This window comes from Pongo abelii, chromosome 6, assembly GCF_028885655.2.
Source record: "Pongo abelii isolate AG06213 chromosome 6, NHGRI_mPonAbe1-v2.0_pri, whole genome shotgun sequence".
In the NCBI taxonomy this organism is placed as follows: domain Eukaryota; kingdom Metazoa; phylum Chordata; class Mammalia; order Primates; family Hominidae; genus Pongo; species Pongo abelii.
Genome location: NC_071991.2, coordinates 149,263,607 through 149,287,777, shown reverse-complemented (window position 1 = coordinate 149,287,777; position 24,171 = coordinate 149,263,607). Strand labels below are relative to the sequence as shown.

Genomic DNA, 24,171 nt, shown 5'->3' with positions numbered 1-24,171 from the left:
TCCAGTGCTGAGGAGAGCTTGTGGTGACATCCGTGTCCCCACCCAAATCTCCTCTTGAATTGTAATCCCCACACGTCAAGGGAGAGAGCAGGTGGAGGTAATTCAATCATGGGGGCGGCTTCCCCCATGCTGTTCTCGTGATAGTGAGTTCTCACGAGAGCTGATGGTTTTATAAGGGGCCCTTCCGCCTATGTGCACACGGCAGAAATAATAAATGCACTGACCTGCAAGCAGCAGCCACACTTCTGGGAACTTCTGCTGGAAATATGAAGTATGGACCAAGTTTTTATTGTATTAATTCTCTGTAATGGCCAAAGATTGAAAGCAGCCTGCGTCACCTACAGGGGACCGGTTAAACTAGAGCATTCCAGACAAAAGAATATGACGTGGATACCCCCAAATCCCTACGTGCTGATATTGAAAGATCTCCCAGATAGGCGAGGCAGTAAGACATGAGCAAAACAGATAAGAGACAGGGAACAGCCTTTATATTTGCATTTGCGTAAAGCAACCCTAGCTGTCTACGCAACTAAAAGTGGTTCCTCTGGGGACGTGGCATGGCTGGGCCAAGGGTGAGAGTATGACTCTTCAATTATAGGTTATTATGTTTTGACTTTTGAATTCTATGAATTTACTTTTTTTTTTTTTTTTTTTTTTTTTTTGAGACATAGTCTCACACTGTTGCCCAGGCTGGAGTGCAGTGGTGCGATCTCGGCTCACTGCAACCTCTGCCTCCCAGGTTCAAATGATTCTCCTGCCTCAGCCTCCTGAGTTGCTGGGACTATAGGCGCCCACCACCATGCCCAGCTAATTTTTGTGTTTTTAGTTTCACCATGTTAGCCAAACTGGATGAATTTACTTCTTAAAAAAAAAAAACCAAGTTGGACAATATAGCCGTTGCCCTCAGAGTCCTCACAATCTATACAGAGATACAATTTATATATAAATAGCAAATGGGTAACGCGTGAGTGATCTTAAATTCTTAGGCATTAAAATGCAATGGAGTAGGATATCATTTTCAACTGGACTGCTCAGAAAAGTTGGTGTAAATTTGTGGGAATCAGCTGGTTTTTGAAGAATGAGTAGGATATAAATGGGTGAGAGAAAGAGAGTCAGGACACTTGAGATAGGAAGAAATGGTGTGAGCCACTGCTGCTCAAATTTTGTAACAAGCCTCCCTTTGAAGGGAGAAAATTTCTTACTGATGTCTGTCCTTGAACTCCAATATGATAAAGATCACCTTAAATTCCTATACAAAGTGTTTTAATCGCAAATCATCAGTATCAAGGAATTCCGGCTCCCTAGCTATTACCTTTAAAATCACTTATCTAGGTCAGGCACAGTGGCTCACATCCATAATCCCAGCACTTTGGGAGGCTGAGGCAGGAGGATCCCTTGAGGTCAGGAGTTCAAGACCAGCCTGGCCAACATGGTGAAACCCCATCTCTACTAAAAATACAAAAATTACCTGGGCATGGTGGTACATACCTGTAATCCCAGCTACTCTGGAGGCTGAGGCAGGAGAATCACTTGAACCCAGGAGGTGAAGGTTGCAGTGAGCTGAGATCACACCACTGCACTCCAGCCTGAGCAACAGAGCGAGACCCTGTCTCAAAAAATATATATATGTATGTATAAAATATCATATTGCTTATATATATATCATATATATGTCTATGATAACTTTAACCTTGTGGGAGTCCTGAGCCCCCTTTTTGAGGAACGCTGGCATGGGGGGATTAAAGAGGAGTAGAGGGTGTCCCGGGACAGCGTGTAGGTCAGGTGGCTGGTGCAGAAGAGCGGTGTGGGAGAAAGGAGAGGGTGAGGCCAGGGCTGTGTCCTGTGGTGCACTGAATGCCAGGCAGAGTCCGACACCTTCTGCAGGCAGGAAGCAACCACTGAAGGTTTCAGCCAGCAGGTCCCTGTTCAATGTTCATTCCTTTCTCTAGGCTGGGTGCACAGATAGCCTGGGGAGAACTGACCTACTGTGATCTTTTGATTCTGCCCTTTAAGCCATGAAAATAGGGCAGTGCAGACTAAGAGGGGGCCAGGTGGGCCGTGGGGAGTATCCCCCAGGTAGCTTCGGTTTCCCTTCCACCTGTGGAGTTCCCCTTTCTTCTTCACGGACCTCTCCAAAGGCTGTCTCCCAGATTAGTTTGAAAACAGGTCTTTGGGAAATGTTGGCACCCTCAGCCGTCCTGGAAGGTCAGAGTCCACTCACTTTGGGCACAAAGACCTGGGACGTGGCAGCCTCATGTTGCACAAGCAGAGGGAGGCGTCCCTGGGCCTCATGAGTGCAAAGGGCAGAGGTTCATGATCCAGGGGGCTTCCAGGATCCACTGCTGAGAACCAAGAGTGAAACCAGAAGCACTGGCAATGCCAGGGACAAACTACACAAAGGGGACGGTCCTTTGGCTCTAGGGATGTCCCACAGGGCCTGACCCAGAATCTTCTGTGCTTTCTCCATGAGAAAGAAAGATCCCAAACCCTTCTGACAGGTGTAGGTGACACACGCGGAGGCCACACTCAGGGAGAGCTTTCCTCCTGCCTCTCAGCAGCCACCAGGCCCTGCAGAGAGGCCCGGGCTGCATGGGGACTCCATCCTGCACACAGGACACGAGTCAGGGACACCTCAGTGACCAGGCCCTGCTCACGGAGGCATCCAAACTCTGTCCCAAGAGACAACGACTTAACCCCATTCCTAGGACATGAGATGCAGGCTTTTTGCTTTTTCTTGTTTGAAAAAACAAAGACGCAAACAACCCCCTGTTTTTTGTACCTGACTCCCTGCTGGCGCAGCAGCTGATCTGGAAGTCTCTCCTCCTCTGGTGACTTTGGCCTCACATCTCAGCAGTTTTCTTCCCTCTCCTCCTTATGTAACAAGCCCCTCTAGAACAGAATGAGTTTGTTGGCAACAAAACACCAAAAATAAGAAAACCTAGCAAATTCCCTTGTTTAGGTTCATTAGCACCATAGTTTGCAGCCTTGAGTCCCCAACCAAGAAACTCAAGCTTTTCTGCACCATGTGGTCTCCCCAAAGAACCAGCTGCCCTGCGAGCCCTGTGAGGGGTCCCTCAGCTCCAGACATTCAGAGGCCGCCTGGTGCCTGCAGCTGGTCCCTGGCCTCCATCTGGAGCCCTCTGTACTTGGTCCTCATTGCCCCAGCCTGGGGGGCCAAGGGCCTGGGCCTGAGAGATGGGGACCTGGGTTCTCAGACCCTTCTCCCAGCTTCTTTGCTGCCCAGCCCCAGCAAGGTGTTTAATCTCCGAGTGTCTCTGATCTCATTTATCTTCCTGGTCTGAGCGCTGAGCCTCAGACTGGATCCCACCAATCTTCTGACCCTGAGCCTGGGAGCATGGCATGCACCTTTCTCTGTGTTCTAGAAGGACCTGGAGCCGTGGACACAGGAAGAATTGACCTCTCCAGCTCCCGTTTCCTGGTGAACCTATGACCTCCAGCATCTCTGAGGAGCTGGGTGGGTGGTCCAGGCCTGGCGTGATGGGCAGTTGTTTGGCAGATGAAATTGTGGCCATCTCTGGCCATTTGCTGCTATTGCTTTTTAAAAATTTAGTGGATTTTACTTGTGAGCAGTTTTAGGTTTACAAAACAATGAAGCGGAAAGGACAGAGGGTGCCCATCTGCCCCTCCCTGACTCTGCAGCCCCCATGCCAATTTCCCTTATTGTTTGCGTCTTGCATTACTGTGACATGTCTGTTACCGTTGAGCTTCTATTGATACCTTATTGTTAACCGAAGTCCATAGCTGACATTAGGGCTCACTCTTGGTGGTGTACATTCTGTGGGTTTTGACAAATGTGTGATGTCATGTGTGTGATGTTGTGTGTCCACTATTACACTCTTATGCAGAGCGGTTTCACCGCCCTAGAAATCCCCTGTGCGCCACCTACCCACCCCTCCCTCCTTCACCCAAGCCCTGGCTGCCATCACGTCCTTTGGTGGTTGTCCTGCCGCTGTCCTGGAACTGCTCATGCCTTGGGGCCTGAACACAGGCTGTACCCATCAGGTGGCAGTGACCAGCACGGCCCTGGGGCCCACCTGGATGTGTTTGAAGAAGGAGTGTCGTTGCGGTGCTGGGAGGAGGGATGGCCTGGAACAGAATTTGTGTTGGGAAGGCCTTGGAGGAGCTGGAGGGGTGGAGTCTAGACACGTCCTGTCTCAGAGGAGGAAACTGATGACCAGAGATGGGAGGCGACTTTCTTTTTTTTCTTTTTTGAGATAGAGTCTTGCTCTGTCTCCCAGGCTGGAGTGCAGTGGTGCAATCTCGGCTCACTGCAAGCTCTGCCTCCCGGGTTCACGCCATTCTCCTGCCTCAGCCTCCCGAGTAGCTGGGACTACAGGCGCCCGCCACCACGCCTGGCTAATTTTTTGTATTTTTTAGTGGAGACAGGGTTTCACCGTGTTAGCCAGGATGGTCTCGATCTCCTGACCTCATGATCCGCCCGCCTCGGCCTCCCAAAATGCTGGGATTACAGGCGTGAGCCACCGCACCCAGCCCGGGAGGCGACTTTCAAATGACACAGCTGGTTAGGCAGAAATCTAGATCCAGGCCTGCCTCACTGAGAGGGTAGAGGTTCAATTTATCTTTTTAAACAAGAGTTAAACTTATAAAAAGACTAAAAAGTAAAATTTTAAAAGAGCTAGTAGTGTGGTTGTTTTGAGTGTTGTTAGCCCATCCGTGAGGGATTCTGGCCGGTGTGAGGTTCTGGAGGGGGTGGCATACCTTCCAGGCACCTTCACGTCCTATCTGGGAGCTGCCTGCAGCGTGGCCCTGGCAGTGTGGCCTGGAATGGGGAGTAGCAGACACCTTCTTCTGTCCTGGCTGGTCTTTACACATCGCTGCTGGCTAGATGCTGGCCGGTGGCACCTGGAGCCCCTCCGTGCAGAGTGTCCGTACCCATCAGTCTGGAGGACGCGACAGGTTCCGTGGTTCCTGGGAAGTTCCTGGAGTGGCTGCCGCATGCATGGCTGGGATCACAGACTGAAGGGCTCTGGGGAAGTAACAGATTCACGTACAATGAATGACACCAGAAAGGGATTTGGAGCACGGGCTTTGTCCTGTTGCTGGAGACAAGATGCAAAGGTGTCCGCAGAACCCAAGTGGCTTCATAGAATTAGAACATTTGCTACGTGCCCAGTATAGCCAGGCCCGTGCGAGGGATGGCCAGCCCATCGCAATCCTGTAAGAGTTGTTGTTACCGGCTTATGTAGTAGAAACACAAGCTAGAAAGTCAGAAGCAGCTAGAAGAGCATGACATGATCAAAAGAGACCTTGGTTAGAAGCTGCAAGACCAGGATTTGGTTCTGGCTGAGTCACGGCTCTACCATGTGGCGTTGAACAACTTGCTTGAATCTCTGGACATCTGTTACCCCACCTGTAACACAAGGGCCTTGGAGACTTTCTGAGGCCATTTCCATCCTAACACCCTGTGACTGCCCAGTTCTCTGGGTTTAGGCGCTAGATGTGAGGGCACCCGCAGCAGGCCCGGGCCAGTTGGGAACAGAAGCTGACAGGCACTGCTCGGCAGGGGGCTGGGGCTGGTGGTTGTCCCCAAAGGTGTAATTGCTGTTCTGGGTCTAGCGGTGGCCTGGGGATGAGGCCCTGCACGTCAAAGGGCCAGGGGAGGAGCAGATGGGGGGGCGGTGAGAGGTGAGGAGGGAGGGAATCACCACATCCTTGTGGTAATAAAGAGATGTGATGTTCTGTGTTCTTAACGCCATGTGTATTTCTGGGCACAAAGTACGGAGAGGGGTCAGAGGGCTTCAGCCAGGAGAGGAGGACAGATGGTACCCCTTGCTCCACACTTCTGGTGACACTTCGGTGACAGAAGGTCAGCTCCTCTCTGTTCCCTGAAATCTACCTGCATGATTTCAAAGCTCATCTAATGCAGAATTTTTCAAACTTTTTCACCCACAACATAATAGGAAGTACATTTTATTCAGGCTGGGTACAGCAGCTCATGCCTGTAACACTCAACACTCAGGATATACCTGCCAAGGCGGGTATATCCCTTGAGCCCAGGAGTTCAAGACCAGACTGGACAACATGGGAAAACGCCATCTCTACTAAAAATAGAAAAATTAGCCCGGCTTGCTGGCACACACCTGTAATCCCATCTACTTGGGAGGCTGAGGCATGAGACTCACTTGAACCCGGGAGGCGGAGGTTGAAGTGAGCCAAGATTGCGCTACTACACTCCAGCCTGGGCGACAGAGTGAGACTCCATCTCAAAAAACAAAAAACAAACAAACAAACAAAAAACAGGCCGGGCGTGATGGCTCACGCCTGTAATCCCAACACTTTGGGAGGCCAAGATAGGTGGATCATGAGGTCAGGAGTTTGAGACCAGCCTGGCCAACATGGTGAAACCCCATCTCTACTAAAAATACAAAAATTAGCCAGGCATGGTGGTGGGCGCCTGTAATCTCAGCTACTCAGAGGCTGAGGCAGGAGAATCACTTGAACCCAGGAGGCGGAGGTTGCAGTGAGCCGAGATCGTGCCATTGCATTCCAGCCTAGGCGACAGAGCAAGACTCTGTCTCAGGGGAAAAAACAAAAAAACAAACAAAGTACATTTTATTCTATGTGTGTGTGAATCATTGAGACACAGGCTTCACGCAACCATGAGATGCATTCTTATTGTAATTCAGTTTTTGGTGGTTGTGCAATCCACTAAATTGATTTCATAATCCACTGACAAGTTGGGACTGTCAGTGTGAAGAGCCGTGGCCAGATGCTGCGGGAGTGGCCAGCTCACCCCGGGATGGAAGTGAGGAGACAAATGAAAGCTCCTTTATTCACCACGCTCGGCGTGGGAAGCCCTGGCTTGCTTTTCAAGTCCGTGGTATTTCCTCCTTCCTCTGAACTCCCTGTACCTTTTGATCTATAATGTGCCTGGCACAGAGCAGGTGGGTGAAACAAGACGGAGTAGAAGGAATCCTTGGGTACCCGTAGAAAGTGTTGGGGAAGAATCTTTTGATGTATGGCTCTGTAAATATGGACAGTTGAGATTCTGGAAGCACTGAGGTGGCAGCCTTTGCAGGCCTCAGCTCTGGGCCAAAGCCCAAAGCCACATCTTGGGTAGCTGTTTGGGAGCAGAAATCAGGTCTCTGAGCCCTCGTTCAGAGGTGTCCTCTCTCACACAAGGTCCTCCTACGTAGAGGAGGGTGTGTCTCAGAGCCAGCCAGCAACTCGGCGACCTTACAAAAATGTCCCTAGGGTGCCCAATTTTATTGTAGTTCATAGTGTCCCTCCTGCAGTTTGTCTTCAAGCACTAACCAAAACCGCTGGGTGTACCCGGCGGGAAGCACCAGGAGGCGGCAGGGGGTGGGGGAGGTGGCAAGAAGCTGACTGTGGGGGAAGCCTCAGATCTGACCAGGGCCATTTGGGCCTCTGCGGCAGAGGTCAGGCCGGGGCCATCTCACTTTCACCTCGTGGCTGGTTTTTTCCTCTCTGAAGTCTGGGCGGCCGATGACTGGAGGGTGTGGCTGCAGCTGGCTGGCCGGGCCAGGTGTGGGGCCTCGGGGCCTTTCCCTTGAGTCGGTAGTGCCCACGGAGGGCTCTATGCTGGTATTGGCTGGTGGTTTGGCATTTTATTTGTGAGTCAATAAAACCTCCCCAGAACCCCAGAGCTGGCCTTTTCACACCCTGTCTTGGTAGAATCATAATGTCAGAGCGGAAGACAGCCCTTGAAATGAAGGGCTGTCCCTCCATACAGGGGCTGGAGGTGGCGCATCAGGATGTCATTCCCTTATCCCGAGGTCTTGGTGTTTACTGGCCCCCGGGCCATCCTCAGTCATTTACGCCCCAGCTTATGACTGCTCTCCTGTGTCAGCTCTGTGAAGGGGAAGGACAGAGGCTCATGGAATCCAGCCCTGGGAGGAGCCGATGACTCAGGGGTGAATAAGACGCGGTCCTTGCTGAGCTCCAACTGGGTGTGGCAGGACACAGGCCCTCAGTGACAGGACAAGGTGACAAGATGCCGTGACAGACACTTGCGCAACTGTTACCCAGCATGCGAAGGCAAGAGGATTGCCCCACTCTGCTGCCAAGGCTCAGAGACGAGGCTAGAAGGTGATCGTGGTGCTTTTCTAAACCTGTGATTGCCCTTCACGTACTGTGAATGTTCCCTGACAGTCAAAGGAGGGCATTTGGCCATTTCCTGTTGTTCTCTAAGCACTGCCAGGACAACGGCCCTTCACATCCATCTTTGTCCTCTCATCCAGCTGGGGCCTGTGGGTGTCTCACTGGGGCCTGGGCAAAGTGAGGGCTCCATAGTGTGAACAGAGAGCTACAGTGCGGGCGGAGAACCCACCCGATGACTGAGCGGACCCATCCATCTCTGCAGCGAAGGCCGAGAGCTTCTAAACAGCGGCCTGCTTTTACCCTGGACTCTCCCCATGTCTGTCCCCACCAGCTCGGGTGAGGGGGCCTAGGGCTCTGTGTTAGGAGGGGTCTGCAGAGAAGGAGAACCAAGAGGAGAGATCCAAGCATATAGATCTCCTATTTTTCTTAATATATGTACATTAAGAAAATATAATATATTAATATATTATGTGATTATATCTCCTTAATATACATATTAATATTATCTATTATCGTGTTTTTTATATATATATATATATGATTTGTTTGAAAGAATTGGCTCATGCATTGGTCGGAACTGGAAAGTCCCGAATCCACTGGGCAGACGGACTAGAAGCTCAGGCAGCCGATGCTGCAGTCATGAAGCAGAATTTCCCCTTCCAGAACCCTCTGTTTTCCCTCTTCAGGCCTGCTGCAGATTGGGGGAGGCCCGCCCACATCATTCAGCATGATCTGCTTCACTTGAAGTCACTGACTGTAGATATTATCCACGTCTGCAAATACACCCACGGCAGCCACCTGCTTGGTATTTGATTGAATCAGTGGGTGCTATGGCCTCGCCAGGCTGGCACATCAAATTAACCGTTACCGACTCCACGATGGGATGTGGTCAGTGGAGCCCAGCGCTCCCTGTCCCATAACATCCCCTCCCCTGCCCCCTGGCTGGGGCCTGGGGTGCCACCTGTGAAGACTGCAGCTACTCCAGATGGAGGCGGCAATCTGCAGCCCAGGCCACACCCTTGGAAGGGAGTTGGGAGGCTGCCTGCTGCTGGTCCTCGAGGAGACGGCTGCACAGACCATGCAAATGCGCCCCCACACCTGCATGTCCTGGGGCCTCCCGGGTACCTGCCTCCTTCCTCATGAACTGTGAGCTGACCCAGACTCCTGTAGCCTCCACCCAACCTGCCCCTCTAGGTGCTGCCCCTGCCCCCCACTCTCCCTCCTTCTGGGGGATCTCAGACAGGCTGGAAGAAGACAAGCATGTGTAGTTAGCAGAGGCTGGACTCAACCTGGCCTGGGAGCAGCTGCCTGTAAGAGGCTGCCCTGGTGCCCTGAACTAGGAAGGGACTCTCAGGAATCCCACAGCACAAGCCCCTGAGGTCAGGACGGTCAGGATGGCCACCCCCAGCTGGTCAGAAGAGGCACTGTTGGCCCCTGCAGAGCATCCTCCGCCACAATGTGAGGAGGCCAGTGGGGTCCCTCCAAGCTTCCATGGAGCTCTGGTCAAGTAAAGGCTGCCCGGGGTGGGCAAGGAAGGGCTCGGCTGCCCTTTGCACAAGGAGAGAGCCGGAGACTCTGGCAGCAGCCACGCTGTGATCCTCTTTAGAACTGCCGTGCACAAGTCATGAATCATCTTGGCTTTCACCTTGGGAACGGGATAAAGACAGCTCTCTAATTATAAGGCGGGCAGCCAGTGTCTTTGCAGAAGCCTCTGAAACCGGATCTCAGGCCTTGGTTGAGCATGAGCAACTGCCCTGGCTTCCGCGGGAGCCACACGAGGGGCCTGGCTGCCCCGGTGATGATGCCTTTGTCACTCCCCATGGCCTTCATCATCAGGCCCCAGAGTGCCCTCGGCCAGCGGCCGTTGCCATCCCCAGTGCCATGGGGGCTCACACTGCAGGAATGGACTTTGATCACGTCCTCTGGTCTGGTTTCCCACCAGCCCGTGATAAGAAGGATGATGGCCTCATTTTACACACTGGAAAGTGGAGGTTTCTGGATTTTAAAGGGCGTGCTCCACATAAGACGTGATTGCAGAACTGTGGGGAGGGTCGAGGTTTCCTGGGCACTCCGGGCCAGGGATTCTGCAGCTGCTTGGTTTTGAGCAAAAAGAGTTTCATGTCTGGTGCTGATATGGAGCTAGGGAAGCCCCGGGTGGCCTCGGGCCAGACGAGGAACTGGGAATACGGTGGAGCAGGGGACTTCCTCAAAGCCAGGGGAGGCTCAGGCTGCCAGGCCAGGGTCCTTGGCCTTGGGGGGCGGGGAAGGGGAGCCCTGAGGTGGCTGTGGGAACCAGGACCACCAGGTGAGGGAGCTGGGGAGGAAGGGTGGCTGCAGGAGTGAAAAACAGTTGGATTTTTCTTTGGACGTCAGGAAGTTGCTCAGGCTGCAGTGAGAAACTACAGGGTCCTCTGTGGAAAGTAAATGGCTCTGGAACTTCTCCGAGAGTGGCGCTTAGGCCTCCCCGGATTTGGCCACTGGCCCTCCCCTGCTGCCTGATTCCAGTGATTCAATATTTGTTCCTTATTTTTCTGAGAGTGGTTATATAACATGAATGTTTTTCAAAGGCTCCAATTGACCTGGCTCTGGTCACCTCCTGCCGCCCATCAGTACCAAGAATTGCCCGTTTGGTGGTTTTGGGGATTGCGCAAGGCCGGCCTGTCCAGAGACACCTCCCCTGTGCCTCCCAGCAGAGGGGCCTGCCAAGGCCGTCACCACTTGGGGCGAGCTCCAGGCCACAGTCACCACTCAGCCGTGGTCAGAGCCTATGAGCCACTCCCCGGGCGGTGACTGAGGGCAGGCAAGGTGGGCAGGACCGGATCCAGGTGGGAACCGCAGGCCTCGGGCCTGTAGCTGGAGATGCCACACGCAGCTTTCCCGGGGTCACTGAGCGTCTGATAGAACCTGCCTGGCGCTCGAGCCCACAGCCCAGGCCCTTAGGATTGAGGGAGCTGAACAATCAGTGGAGAAACCTTAAGGGTTAGAACCTAAGAAGCGTATCAAGACACATGTTAAGATGGAAAGGCAGAAATGCCGCTGGGTCCTGGCCATCTCACCTAGACAGCGTTGTGAAGGCAGAGGAAGCGCCTTCCTTCCCCCGCAGTGCACGCCCTGAGACTCCGTCCAAACACCCTGTGGCTCTGAGAGCAGTGGAGAGTCTTTGGTCATTTAGAGTAGGAGGAAGTTATTTTGATGATGAAGATAGGCGATGAGAACATGCATCTTATTCTGAATCTAATGGGAGTCCTTTACAATGTTCCTGATCTCGCCTATTGTTGTCCACTTCAGTGGGTAAAAACAGAGAGCGTGCGAGCTAAAAGGCATCTTCACAGGGTCTCTAGTTCAACCCTCTCATTTGACAGATGAAAAGCTGAAGTCCAGACATGCCCAAGACTCCCCAGATCGCAGATCACAGAGCTGGGGCTCTGGCTCAGCCCCCAGCTCCCTCCCTGCTGCAGGCTGTGTTCTTGTGGGCCTGAGGGACACGGGGGCTTGAATATGCCAGGGAGGGGCCCTGGCCTCGGCGGACGCATGGCCCAGCAGCTCCAGATGGTGCTCTCTGTGCTGGGGTCCGCTCAGCAGGAGCGGAGAATGCAAATCATTCTCGATGTGTTGCTTCCTCAGTCGGAATCAAACAGGAATGTTGTATTGTGACCCTGATATTTTAAACCTCGAGTTTGCCCTGAGGTGGGGGCCATCATGGGCCCCTGCCACTGGCAGCCTTTCTATTTGTCCTGTATTTGCACTCTTGTCTGTCTTCTTTCTGGGGTATCCCAGCTGCATCAACAAAGGAGCTCTGTAAGACAAAACATCAGAAACGCTGGAAGGTCGGAACTGCATCTGATCAATACACAGTTAGCACCTGCTGTCAGGGCTAAGATGTGAGTAAAACCGCCCCCATCCTTCAAAAATGCACAAATTAGTTGATTACAAACATTAGAAAGTCTATTATCCTATGGGGAAATATTGGGATAAGTAGCGGGCCGGGGGCAGGAGGAGCTGTATATGACTCCAAAATGTGGATAGTGCAAGAACGGGAAGTGATTGCATTTGGTGGTGGGATTTTTTAGACTTTCCTGTTCCTTGCAACACCAGCTTGAGTCACTTTTAGTTAAGAAGAACTTGAAGAGAAAGTTAGTATGGTAAGCTGCCTGGGGAATGAATCATAGGACTATACAAATCCTTATGTATCCTTCCTTCCTTCCCCTGAGGTCGCACTGTGCCAAGGATACTTGTTTTAAGAAGAAAAGCTCTCTTTTTATAGCCTCTGATACCAAATTGTTTTTCTGTTACTGGAACTGAACCACTCCACGGAGGTGGTAGAGTTTCATAGAAAGAGTTCTGAGCTAGGAGCAGGTGGACCTGGTTACAGGACATGCTTGCTACTGTCTGATTCTCTGGCACTGGGCAAGTGACTTAACCTCTCTGACCCTCAGTATCTTCATCTATAGTCGGGGATGATACCACTTTTCTTTCCTACTTGTATGGGTTGCTGTAAGGACCAAATGAGGCAACAGTTGGGAGATTTCAGAAGGACATACTAATGTCAGATTAATGATGGCTCTGTTGTTAATACTTCACTTTTTTTGTGATAGACTTTTGGCTTTTGCCTGGATTTCTAAGGCAGCGAGATGGATGAATGAGTTGCTTTTAAGGTCAGCTTACATCTCAGGAATTCTCCCAGATTTGGGGCTTTTCTCTTTGTTCCTGATGCTTTCCTGACAGGTGACTTGATCAGTCCAAATCCTGAAAATTCACTTTTTTATCTCCAACACATGTGGTCAAGGTCTAACTTACATTTTGTGCAGCTGATGAAAATCAGAGTGCTAAAGCTGTCTCTTGGCAGAAATCAGGACTTCAGCATCTCTTGGTGCCTCAGCGTTGCCCCCTAAATGTCCTCCCAGTCCTGTGAGGGCCTGAGTGGCCGGCGGACAGGAAGAGAAAATGAGGGACTGGACTGGGAGTAGAGACAGGTGGTGGGGAAGGCCCAAAGCTCTGGCAGGAGTTTTACATTTAGAAATCACGGGAATGGGGCAAATCCAGGAGCCTGGGCCTTCTGGCATGTCACCTAAGACGCCAGGTCCTAAGTATCTACAAGCCAAGACTCTAGTTGCCATAGTTGCAGTTAGAGATTTTCCCACACCGGCCCCAATATGCGTGATGTTTCCTGGTGAGCTCTGGAGATGAGAGCCAAGATTAGAATACTGGGACTTGCTGGGAGGTGGGATTGGGGGTGGGGAGCCTTCCAGCAAAGCCTGCCATCTGTGCCAGGGGACTTCCCTGTCGGGCTGCATGACCAGGCAGGCACACACACCTGAGTCCAGCAGCCACGCACACCTGAGTCCAGCAGCCACGCAGCAGGCCACAATGTCGGGCTTGACTTGATGCTTTCATACTCACTCCAGCCCGAGACACCTGCGTGGGACCTGCCTCTGCCACTCCAGGCAGCTGCCTGGGGCCCGCAGGCAGCCTGAGCTAACAGCAAGCCCCGCATCCGGCCCTCAGCTCTTTTACACCATCTTGACGTGAGTCCCTTTGAACCTCCTCGGCCTCAGTTGTTAGAGCAGGATGCTGCTTAGGGTTGCATGAGGAGCAAGTGAGGATTTGTGAAAAAGCTTCTGCATGTGGAAACTGCTGTTGCTGAACAAATGTTAGAGGGTAATGAGAATTTGAAACCAGAGAGGAATGTGCTCATTAAAATGGGCGATAAGAGACCCACGCTGGTCCCTCGTCACTTCCTAGTGAATTGCAGCTGCGTGTGGCCTGATGGTTCACTGGCCCAGCGGCACAGACTCTGCGTCCCCATGCTTGCTGCAGGCGCAAGAGGGTGCTTGGTCGGAGAGTTAATTCAAACACATCTGGAACCTGCTGCCTGCCGGGTACAGTATGAGGCCAAGAACAGAAAGGTGGGTAGCTTTCCTCTTGCCAGGGATGGATTCAAAGTCTAGTTAGAGAAATAAACTGATAGATGAGTATAATACGTGGTTATCAGTCTGGTAATAAAGGTGTGTCTAAAGTACTGTGGGACACAGTCTAGAATAATTAATAAGAGATAATTAATTCTGTCTGAGGGTGACTCTCAGCCACAGAGTGTATTTGAATTGGGCTTTGCAGGACACATAGGAGTTTACTTTGTGAGCCAGGATTTGGGGGCACGAGGCAGGAAGAGCAAGAGGAAGGAAAGAGAGCTCAGAGGAAGGAAAGGGCTTGGGGTGTTTGGTGAATGGCACCAGGGTGATTCCTGCATTGCTATGGGCCGGGCTTCATGCTGGGGGCTGGGGATGGGACCCTGGAGCTGTCCCTGAGTGGCTGAAGCGAAGTGAGAGCAGTTCACAGGAGGGGTGGATGGTAGCCATGAACGGAAGTGTCTGAGGAGTTAAGACAGCGTTCCAGGTGGGATGTCCATGGATGCATAGCTGTGTTTGGAAAATGACAAACCCTCTGCCTGGGCTGTTGCTGAAAGGAGGAGACCAGAACAGAGAACATCAGAAATAAGGCTGCGGAGGTCAGTTCATCTATGGGGCTTGGGTTGCAGCCTGCAGGGCTGGCTGGGAGCTCCTGACTGTGTCTGAGACTCCTGAGACTCCTCCATGGGAGGCACGCAGCTCTCCCTCTGGGCTGTGGTGGAATTTCTAAATGCCCTCGCTGTACCGCAGGCCAGTGCACTCTACCCATGCTCCCCAGGTGATGTCCATGTGCAGCCAGGGCTGAGAACTTTGGAGATAAACACCACCAGAAAGGCTGAGTCTGGAATCTGCACATCTGAGATCTCACGGGCGTGTCTCAGTCAGCCAGGCCTGGAAGCCATTGCTAAGGTGATGGTAGAGTGGCTGGGGCCTTAGCAGGGGGCTGACGTGTTGAGGCTCACCCTTTCAGGGGTCGCCCTTTAAGCAGAGACTTGGAGCACAGATCCAAACAAGGAAGGCTGAACAATTTGGACAATAATTAGGTGGCCCAAGAGGGAACTGGGTGAGAGTGGGTGTAGGCCTGGACCCCCAGGGCAAGGACGTGGAGAGAAGGGAATGGGTTAAAAAAAGGTTAAGTGCACAGAACACTACAGAAGGAAATGAAAGATGGAAATGAAAGAAGACACAAATAAATGAAAACACATCCTATGTTTATGGATTAGGAGGCAATATTGTTAAGAGGTCAGGACTACCCAAAGTGGTCTATAGATTCAGTGCAATCCCTATCAAAATCCCAATGGCATTTTTTTTCCAAAAATAGAATAATTAGTCTATCCTAAAATTCATGTGGAATCTTAAGGGACCCTAAATAGGCAAAATAATCTGGAAAAAAGAAGAACAAAGTTGGAGGTCTCACATTTCCCAATTTTAAACTAACTATAAGGCCACAATAATCAAAACAGTGTGATACTACCATAAAAAACAGACATATAGACCAATGGAATGGAATGGAGAGCCCAGAAATAAACTCTCAGAGATAAAGTCAAATGACTTTCCACAGTCATGCCAAGACTATTCAATGGGGAAAGGACCATCTTTTCAACAAGTAGTGCTGGGAAAACTGGCTATCTACATGTAAAAGAATGAAATTGCACCCTTATGTTTATACCATGTACAAAAATTTACATAGATCAAAGACCTAAATATAAGAGCTGAAACCATAAAATATAAAACTCTTAGAAGAAAACATAGGGGAAAAGCTTCATGACACTGAATTTGGCAGTGATTTCTTGAATAAAACACCAAAAGCACAGGCAACAAAAGGAAAATTAGATAAAGACTTCTGTACATCAAAGGACACAGTCAGCAGAGTAAAAAGGCAACCCACAGAATGGGGGAAAATATTTGCAAGTCATGTATCTGATAAGGGGTTAATAACCAGAATATATAAACAATTCCTATGAGTCAACCACAATCAACCCAATTAAAAAATGGGCAAAGGAGTTGAATAGACATTTCTCCAAACAAGATAGACAAATGGCCTGAATAGACATTTCTCCAAAGATGATAGACAAATGGCCAATAAGCAGATGAAGAGATATTCAACATCACTAATTATCCAAGAAATGCAAATTAAAACCACAATGAGATACCAGCTCACGCCCACTTAAGACGGCTATCATAGAAAACAAAGACCAAAGATAACAAGTGTTGGTTAGGATGTGGAGAAACTGAAACCCTGTGTACTGTGGGTGGGAAAGTAAAATGGGGTAGCTGCTGCAGAAAACAGTTTAGTGGCTCCTCAAAACATTGACAATAGGATGACCTGATGTCCAGCAGTTCCACTTCTGGGGATAACTGAAAAGAATTGAAAGCAGGGTCCTGAAGAGATATTTGTACACCTATTATATCGGTTTGCTAGGCTGCCATAGCAAAGCACTACAGATTAGGTGGGGTGGCTTAAACAACAGAAATGTGTTTTCTCATGATCCTGGAGGCTAGAAGTCTAAGATCAAAGTGTCGGCAGGGTTGGTTTTTCTGGGGCCCCTCTCTTTGGGTTGGTGGCTGTCTTCTCCCCGTGTCTCCATGTGTGGTCTCTGTCTTGTAGGTGCCTGTGTCCTAATCTCTTCCTGGAAGGACACTAGCCATATTGGACTAGCGCCCACCTTAATGACCTCATTTTAAATTAATTGCCTCTTTAAAGACCTATCTCCAAATACAGTCACATTCTGAGGTCCTGGGGGTCAGGACTTCAACATACAGATTTTTTTTGGTGGGAAGGGAGACACAATTCATACCATAACACTCATACTTACAACAGCGTTATTCACAATGGTCAAAAGGTAGAAGCAACCCAAATGTCCATCAACTGATGAATGCATAAGCGGAATGTGGTCTACTCATGCAGTGGAATATTATTCAGCCTTCAAAAGGAAGGGAACGGTGGCACACACTACCACGTGGAGGAGCCTTGAAGACATTATGCTAAGTGGAGTCAGACAGTCACAAATACTGTCTGATGCTACTTATATGAGGTACCTAGAGTGGTCAGATTCAAAGAGATAGGAAGTAGGAGGGTGGTTGCCAAGCACTAGGGGGAGGGGGAGGGGGAGTTAGTGTTTGATGGGGACAGCGTTTTGGTTTGGGAAGATAGAAAGGTTCTAGAGATGACGGTGGTGACGGCTACACAGCAATGTCAATGTGCTTCATGCCACCAAACCGCACACTTAAAATGGTTGAGATGGCAAATTTTATGTTATGTGTATTTTACCACAACTAAAAACTCTAAAATAAAAAAGAAAGGTTAGAGATGCAGCTGTGCTCAATTTGAGGCTGACTGGGCAGGTTTCTGCCTGGTGTGGAGGCAAGATTCACGAGGAAGAAGGGGCAGGGCTGTTTCAGACGCAATAAGTGTGTGGTGAGCTACTTTCCCCAAATCTGTTTTAGACTCTGTTTTGGCCACGATGTCATTAGACTCTGCTGATAGTTTTGCCTCAGCCGCCACCCCAGTGTCACCCTCCCCATCCCTGTCACATCATCTTCCCAGGCAGACACATGTCCCAGGACCCCATGTTCCGTGCTGTGGGGTAAAATCATGTCCATCAGCAGAACAGCCTGAGACGGGCTCTCCTCCCTCCACCCTTTCTGCCTGCCTTCCTGATTCCTTTAGTCCCAGCCATTTCTTCTTTCCTCCTTCCCTGGGGTGTTGGGAGGTGGTGGCTGCTCCTGGAAGTTTGACTGCATGTTCTGGAAGCGAATGTGCATGGTGGTCAGGGGCTTTGGGGGCTGGGTGTAGCTAACACATCCACATCCCTTCTTCATGGTGGATTTGGAGGATAAGGACTCGGGAAGGGGGAGGTGACACCCACGTAGTGCAGCCCCTGGGCCCGAGGGCGACTGTCACTGACCACGTGCTCTCTGTCCACCCTAGGACCTGAGCTCCTTCGCCATGCCGCTCCTGGACGGAGACCTGGAGGGTTCCGGAAAGCATTCCTCTCGAAAGGTAAGACCTCCTTTCCAGAAGTTTCTCACAGCTCACTTGAGGTGCCACGGAGGCCGGCACAGACTGAGCCCACCTCCACCTGTGTGTTCACCCGCACGCCCCCCCACATGCCCGCTTGCACACCTGGCTGTAGCCGAGCCCATCCTGCGACAGCTCACCTCGCGTGGCCAAGCCTGGCGTATCGGCCGGGCTGTCCAACTGGAGAGCCTCCTGGGCTTCACTCCTTTTCCTTCTCCTCACGTGGCACGGACTGTGGCCCACTAGACCCCCCTAACGTGGGCAGAGGCAGTGGAGGAAGATGAGCAGTGACCTAAGCCCGGTGGAAGGTTTCGGTCACTGCCGACCATCTGTGGTCTTTGCGCTGAGTTCGACTGGCAGGACTTTGCCCTGCTGCGCACCAGCACCCACCCCCAGCGCTGGGCTCTGTCCTTCCACCTCGTGTTGCACCCTCTCCACACCTTTTTCTCTCCTTCCACTTTTCCTTTCCTCTCTTTAGCTCCTCTCTATCCCTCCCGCCCTGGTGAATTTCCCTCCCATTAGAAAACTAGTGTCTCAAGGAGGTTGTTGACTGTGTAGGGTCAGGTGGCCAAGAAAGAGTGTGGGGTGGGGTGGGGTGGGGTGGGGTGGGGGGCTCCGGAGAGGGAGCCACAGCATCAGGTGAGGGTCGAGGTGGCCGTGGCAGGGCGCAGAGGTCCAGGCTGCTTGCAGGTTTCTCCTGCAGCCAGGAAGTAAGGGTGGGTGGAGGCCTGGTAGGGGACGTGCTTCCTGGCATTCTGCCACCCACAGACCCCTCCGGCAGGTGACAGCAGACAGAGCTAGTGATCTGGGGGCTGCGTACAGGGTCTGGGCATGGGTTCTGGGTGCCGGCTAGCCTGGGATGAAGGCAGGAGTTCCCATGCTGGAAAAAGCAAATCTCCTCTTTAAGCATTTGAATTACACACAACTGAATCAAATTGGTGTCGGCCTGTGGGGTGCAATTGGTGCCAGTGCCCTCCCCGCCCTGCCCTGAACAATCAACCTTATTAGCAGCTCTTGTGGCCCACCCAGCAGACTGCCAGGCAATGGCCTTGAGCTTCTGGGCCAGCAGAGAGTGGAGTGGCAGGAAGGGGCCACCAACCCCGTGCAAGGCTGCGGGACCGGCCCCGCGGGCGCTGGGTCATCTTCCTCCTGTTTGACTCTGCAAAACACTGCTTTCCAGTGAAAACCTTGCATGGAAGATCTGAGACTGTGAAAGAGACATACAGGCCACAGCCTGGCCCTGGCCCCAGCTTCCTCTCCGGCAGCTGCATGACAAATGGCCCCATAGGCAGAGCTCTGCTCCGCAGACGCCTGAATGCCTGCTCTCCATTAGCTCTGCGGAGCCAGGCACACACTTGGGAGTCTCGTCAATACCCGAGGAATCATCCGGTTGCCTTCACCAACATATCATTTGGCTATAGCTTGCCCAAGAGCAAGGGCTGAGGCCCAGTCCCTTGTGGCTTCAGCCGGCGCCTGTTATCTGCACCGCCACGCAGCCCACCCCAGCAGGCCTGTCCCTCCGCCTGGCTTTCCCACCGTCTGGGAGTGTGATCTGGCCCCCAAGGCTCCCGGTGAGAGGGGTCAGGCAGGGCCCAGCATCCACCATGCTTCGGCCATTTTCCAGAGACAGGACTGGAAGGGCTGCTTCCTAGGGCTCCCTCCTCAGGCCTGATCACTGGGCGCCCGACTCCACTGGCCTGGATTCAGAATACAGAATGGAACCCCATTCACGATAATCTTGGGGTCCCCCTGGCTTATCAAATATGGTTAAACTGGCCTTTCATGACTGGTTCTCCAGGGGCTCCCCCGTGACCCCCCACCCTAATGGTGGCCCAAGTGAACGGCCGGCCCTCTGTCTCTGTGCTTCACACGCCTTCTCCTCTGTCTCTGGGTACTGGACACCTCCCCGGCCCTGTCATTGCATCTCTGAAGCCCAGCTAGCTGTCAGGGCCTCCTCTGGGTCAGGGCCTCTGCAGAGGGGCAGGTTTCAGCTCTGGGCCCTTTTTATCCATCTGCATGGTGCTTATGGTGCTTTGGCCTTGCGGGCACTCTGCAAGCTCTCCTGGGGCCCTGCTCCCCTATGTGTCTGTGTTTCCCTGTAGGACTGGGCGTTTGCATTGGCTTGGCCCTCTCCCCTCGCTCCCCAGCAAGCTCGATATGTGGCGCACAGAGCACATCCATGCACCAGGTCCGGGCTCACCTTTCCAGCAGCTCCAAAATCCCACCCCTCCCTCGGGTCCTCCCATGTGGCCTCAGCTCCTCTTCTCGTTCACACCTCCCAGGCTGCTGTCGTGATTGTCTCAGCCCTGGGAACGAAGCTTAGAGAACCAAGTCATTGTCCACATTGTGGGAAACTGAGCTGTGACCAAACCCGGGCCTCCACCCAGGACCAGCTTGTATCACCTTGTGATAGGACCACCCTGGTCCCTGTGTATGTTGTTCCTACTGGCTTCTCTCAGCCCCCATCCCACCCTAGACCTGCACACACAGCACCCACCACTTGAAGAAGAACCTCTTTTTTTTTTTTTTTTTTTTGTTTTTTTGAGACAGGGTCTTGCTCTGTACCCAGGCTGGCTGGAGTGCAGTAGTGTCACCTTGCTCACTGCAACCTCCACCTCCATCTCCGGGGCTCAAGTGATCCTCCCACCTCAGCCGCTTGAATAGCTGGGACTACAGGCCACCACGCCTGGCTAATTTCTGTATTTTTTGTAGAGACAGGGTTTTGCCATGTTGCCCAGGCTGGTCTCAAACTCCTGAGCTCAGGTGATCCACCCACCTTGGCCTCCCAAAGTGCTGGGATTACAGGTGTGAGACACCACTCCCCACCTGAAGAATCTCTTGTTTGTAAATTTATTCTCAGGATTTGTCCTGATTCCCATAGTTAGGTGGAATAGTGGCTAAATGGGATATTCTATAAGCAGAGAGTCTAAATGCTTTTCATATTAAATGGTCAAAAAAACATCAGCTGGGTGTGGACACCTGTAATCCCAGCTACTCAGGAGGCTGAGGCAGGAGGATTGCTTGAGCCCGGGAGGTGGAGGTTGCAATGAGCTGAGATTGCGCCAGTGCACTGCAGCCTGAGCGACAGAGGGAGACCCTGTCTCAAAAACAAAAAACAAAGAACTACACAAAAAAAGAAAAACTCAAAACTTCTTTATAGCCAGGAGAGCTTGAGTTACGAGGTCCTATAGCACCACACTCTTCTTCCTGCCAGGCCCACTCACGAAGGTGTCCGCGCCAGGCCGGGCCCTACACCTCCACGTGGCGGCGCCGGCTCTTTCGGCTGGAGAGGCCGCGCGGGGAGGCTGTGCTGCGCGGGTCCACGCCACGGGCATCCTGTCCTCCCGGGGCCGCGGGCTCGGGGCTTGGGCCGCCCTCTAGTGGCGGAAGAACGTCCCCAGGCCGCGGTCCGGACAGAGCACCCCGAAGTGGGACAGAGAGACCCCGAAGTGGCACCGAAGCTGCCTGTGGGGTGTCCTGTGTTCCTTTTTCAGCACAGCGCGGCCGCCCGAGCGCAGCATTTCCCGCGTCTGCCCTGGTTCTGGCACCCCGTGAGCCCTGCGGACGAGTTACTCGCCCTTCTTGCTTCTGAACTGGGTCATCTCTGAGGTCCTTCCCACCCCATGTTGCTTGCAAGTTTCCCAAGTGGTAGAGCAAGAGCTGTTTACCACGCACCCTGTTCTTCCTGGCCTCACGTGGCTTCATCTGACGTTCAAGCTGCCCTTGAGGTGAGGGCACGGCCATCCTCATTTACAGATGAGGGAGCTGAGGCTCGGTGACACCAAGTAACATGCCCAGGTTGACTCAGCAGATGACAGGACTGGGGCCAAATACCGGCACCCAGAGGCAGGGCAGGAGCTCCTCCACGCACCCAGCAGGAACACGGCTGCGGGCACGTGGGGTATTTCTCGAAGTCTACTATGAGCTGTGTGCCTTGGCTTTAAGTTATGGGGTCTGATAATTTTTTAAGCCATGACTAGAATTTTAAATCATCGGTGAAGTGAGTCTCAGAGGTTTGGGGCTTTGTTAACTTATTTTCTTTCTTTTTTTTTTTTTTTTTTTTGAGACGGAGTCTTGCTCTGTTGCCCAGGCTGGAGTGCAGTGGCACCATCTCCTCTCACTGCAAGCTCCACCTCCCGGGTTCACACCATTCTCCTGCCTCAGCCTCCCGAGTAGCTGGGACTGCAGGCGCCCGCCACCACGCCCGGCTGATTTTTTGTATTTTTAGTAGAGAGGGGGTTTCACCATGTTAGCCAGGGTGGTCTTGATCTCCCATCCAAGTGATCCGCCCTCCTTGGCCTCCCAAAGTGCTGGGATTACAGGCATGAGCCACCATGCCCGGCCAGCCGGCCTGCCTTTCTTCCTTTCTTTCTTTTTTTTGAAACGGAGTCTCACTCTGTTGCCCAGGCTGGAGTGCAATGGCACCTTCTTGGCTCACTGCAACCTCTGCCTCCAGGGTTCAAGAGATTCTCCTGCCTCAGCCTCCCGAGTAGCTGGGATTCTAGGCGCCCGCCACCACGCCCAGCTAATTTTTTGTTTTGTTTTGTTTTGTTTTTGTTTTTTTAGTAGAGATGGGGTTTCACCATGTTGGCCAGGCTGGTTTCAAACTCCTGACCTCAGGTGATCCACCCACCTCGGCCTTCCAAAATGCTGGGATTACAGGTGTGAGCCACCATACCCGGCCGGCTTTGTTAACTTTTCTCCTGACTTCTGTCGGCAACCTCAGTCTTTCAAATGCTGAAGCAGCTTGGAAGTGAAAAATTCATCATCTCCTAGGACTGAGGTCTCAGGATGGAGCTCCAGGCCTGCTCTGTTCTGGAACATAGGGATCTCATAGGCAGGCAAGATAACTGCAGTCCTGTATGGTCGACCTTGGATGGACGTGAGGTTTTGAGAGGTGAAGACAGGCAGGCCAGTAATAAAGGAGGGAGACGCTCATTTTGAGCTCTGCTTCTCTTCTTCCCCTCTACCTCCTGGAAGCCCCTTCTAAGGAGTGGGACAGGATGGTCAGTGGACCTCCAGGACGTGGTGCTGCAAGCCTGTGAGGGGCTGTCCTTGGGGCAGGTGCTACCTGCAGACCATTCAGTGGCCACCTCTGTGGAAGAGCTTAGGGCTGTTTCTCAGGGAGGGTACTATGGGGGGCCCACATGTGAGAGGGGACAATGATGAGAAGTTCCATACAGGGCAAGAGGTAGCGTGTCCGGAGCGTGGAGTGACTGCATCCATTTGTCTGTTTTTCCACAGGTGGACAGCCCCTTCGGCCCAGGCAGCCCCTCCAAAGGGTTCTTCTCCAGAGGCCCTCAGCCCCGGCCCTCCAGCCCCATGTCTGCACCTGTGAGGCCCAAGACCAGCCCCGGCTCTCCCAAAACCGTGTTCCCGTTCTCCTACCAGGAGTCCCCGCCGCGCTCCCCTCGACGCATGAGCTTCAGTGGGATCTTCCGCTCCTCCTCCAAAGAGTCTTCCCCCAACTCCAACCCTGCTACCTCGCCCGGGGGCATCAGGTTTTTCTCCCGCTCCAGAAAAAGTAAGACCTTGATGCTATTGTTTCAGGTGGGTGCTGGGGTGCTGGAGGCCTCTTCTGCAGCCACACATCCACGGTGGCACCGAAGCTGCCAGGTGGCTGTGAGCGGCTTGGTGCTGAGTGCCTGTATCTGTTTCTCCCCATCCCCACTCCCCCCTAAACAAATCTCTCTCCAGAACATCAGTCTCCACCTGTCACTTTATTCCTGCGTACTCCTTCTGGTCCGGCATGGTCCCTGGGTTAAATGTAAACATCCTGATACTCAGGGTACAGCTTGTATGGACAATCAGATGACACACTTGCCTCCAGCCTTTTCTGGAAACTGCAGGCCTGGAGCCAAGCTTAGGCCCATGGGATATGGCTCCCACTCTCCGTGGTTTGGTATTTGGGGGTTTGACTACCCTGTTTCTAGCAAATCCTAACTTTTTCTGTTTGGGGCTCTGGGCAGCAGGGAATGGAAACTAGGACGGATTTGCTGGAGAAGCGGAAGAAGGAAATGTGAGTGTTTAGAAAGAGTTCCGTAGGTTCATGAGTATTTGTGATCTGAGGATAAGGTATTTTCACTTGAGCGCCATCGATGATAATATGAAATATACCATGAACTCTAAAGTTTATGGCAT

The 24,171-nt window shown here is 52.2% G+C and overlaps 1 protein-coding gene across 6 annotated transcripts in view; it reads left to right on the top strand.

The window, feature by feature from the left end:
* Positions 1-24,171, top strand: part of PRKAG2 (protein kinase AMP-activated non-catalytic subunit gamma 2) — a 329,808-nt gene that overhangs the window by 73,067 nt on the left and 232,570 nt on the right. For all 6 annotated transcript variants that reach the window (XM_024249353.3, XM_054559038.2, XM_054559037.2 and 3 more), the window contains 2 exon segments: positions 17,941-18,012; positions 23,275-23,554. In XM_024249353.3, the coding sequence (XP_024105121.1) occupies positions 17,941-18,012; positions 23,275-23,554 (352 nt within the window).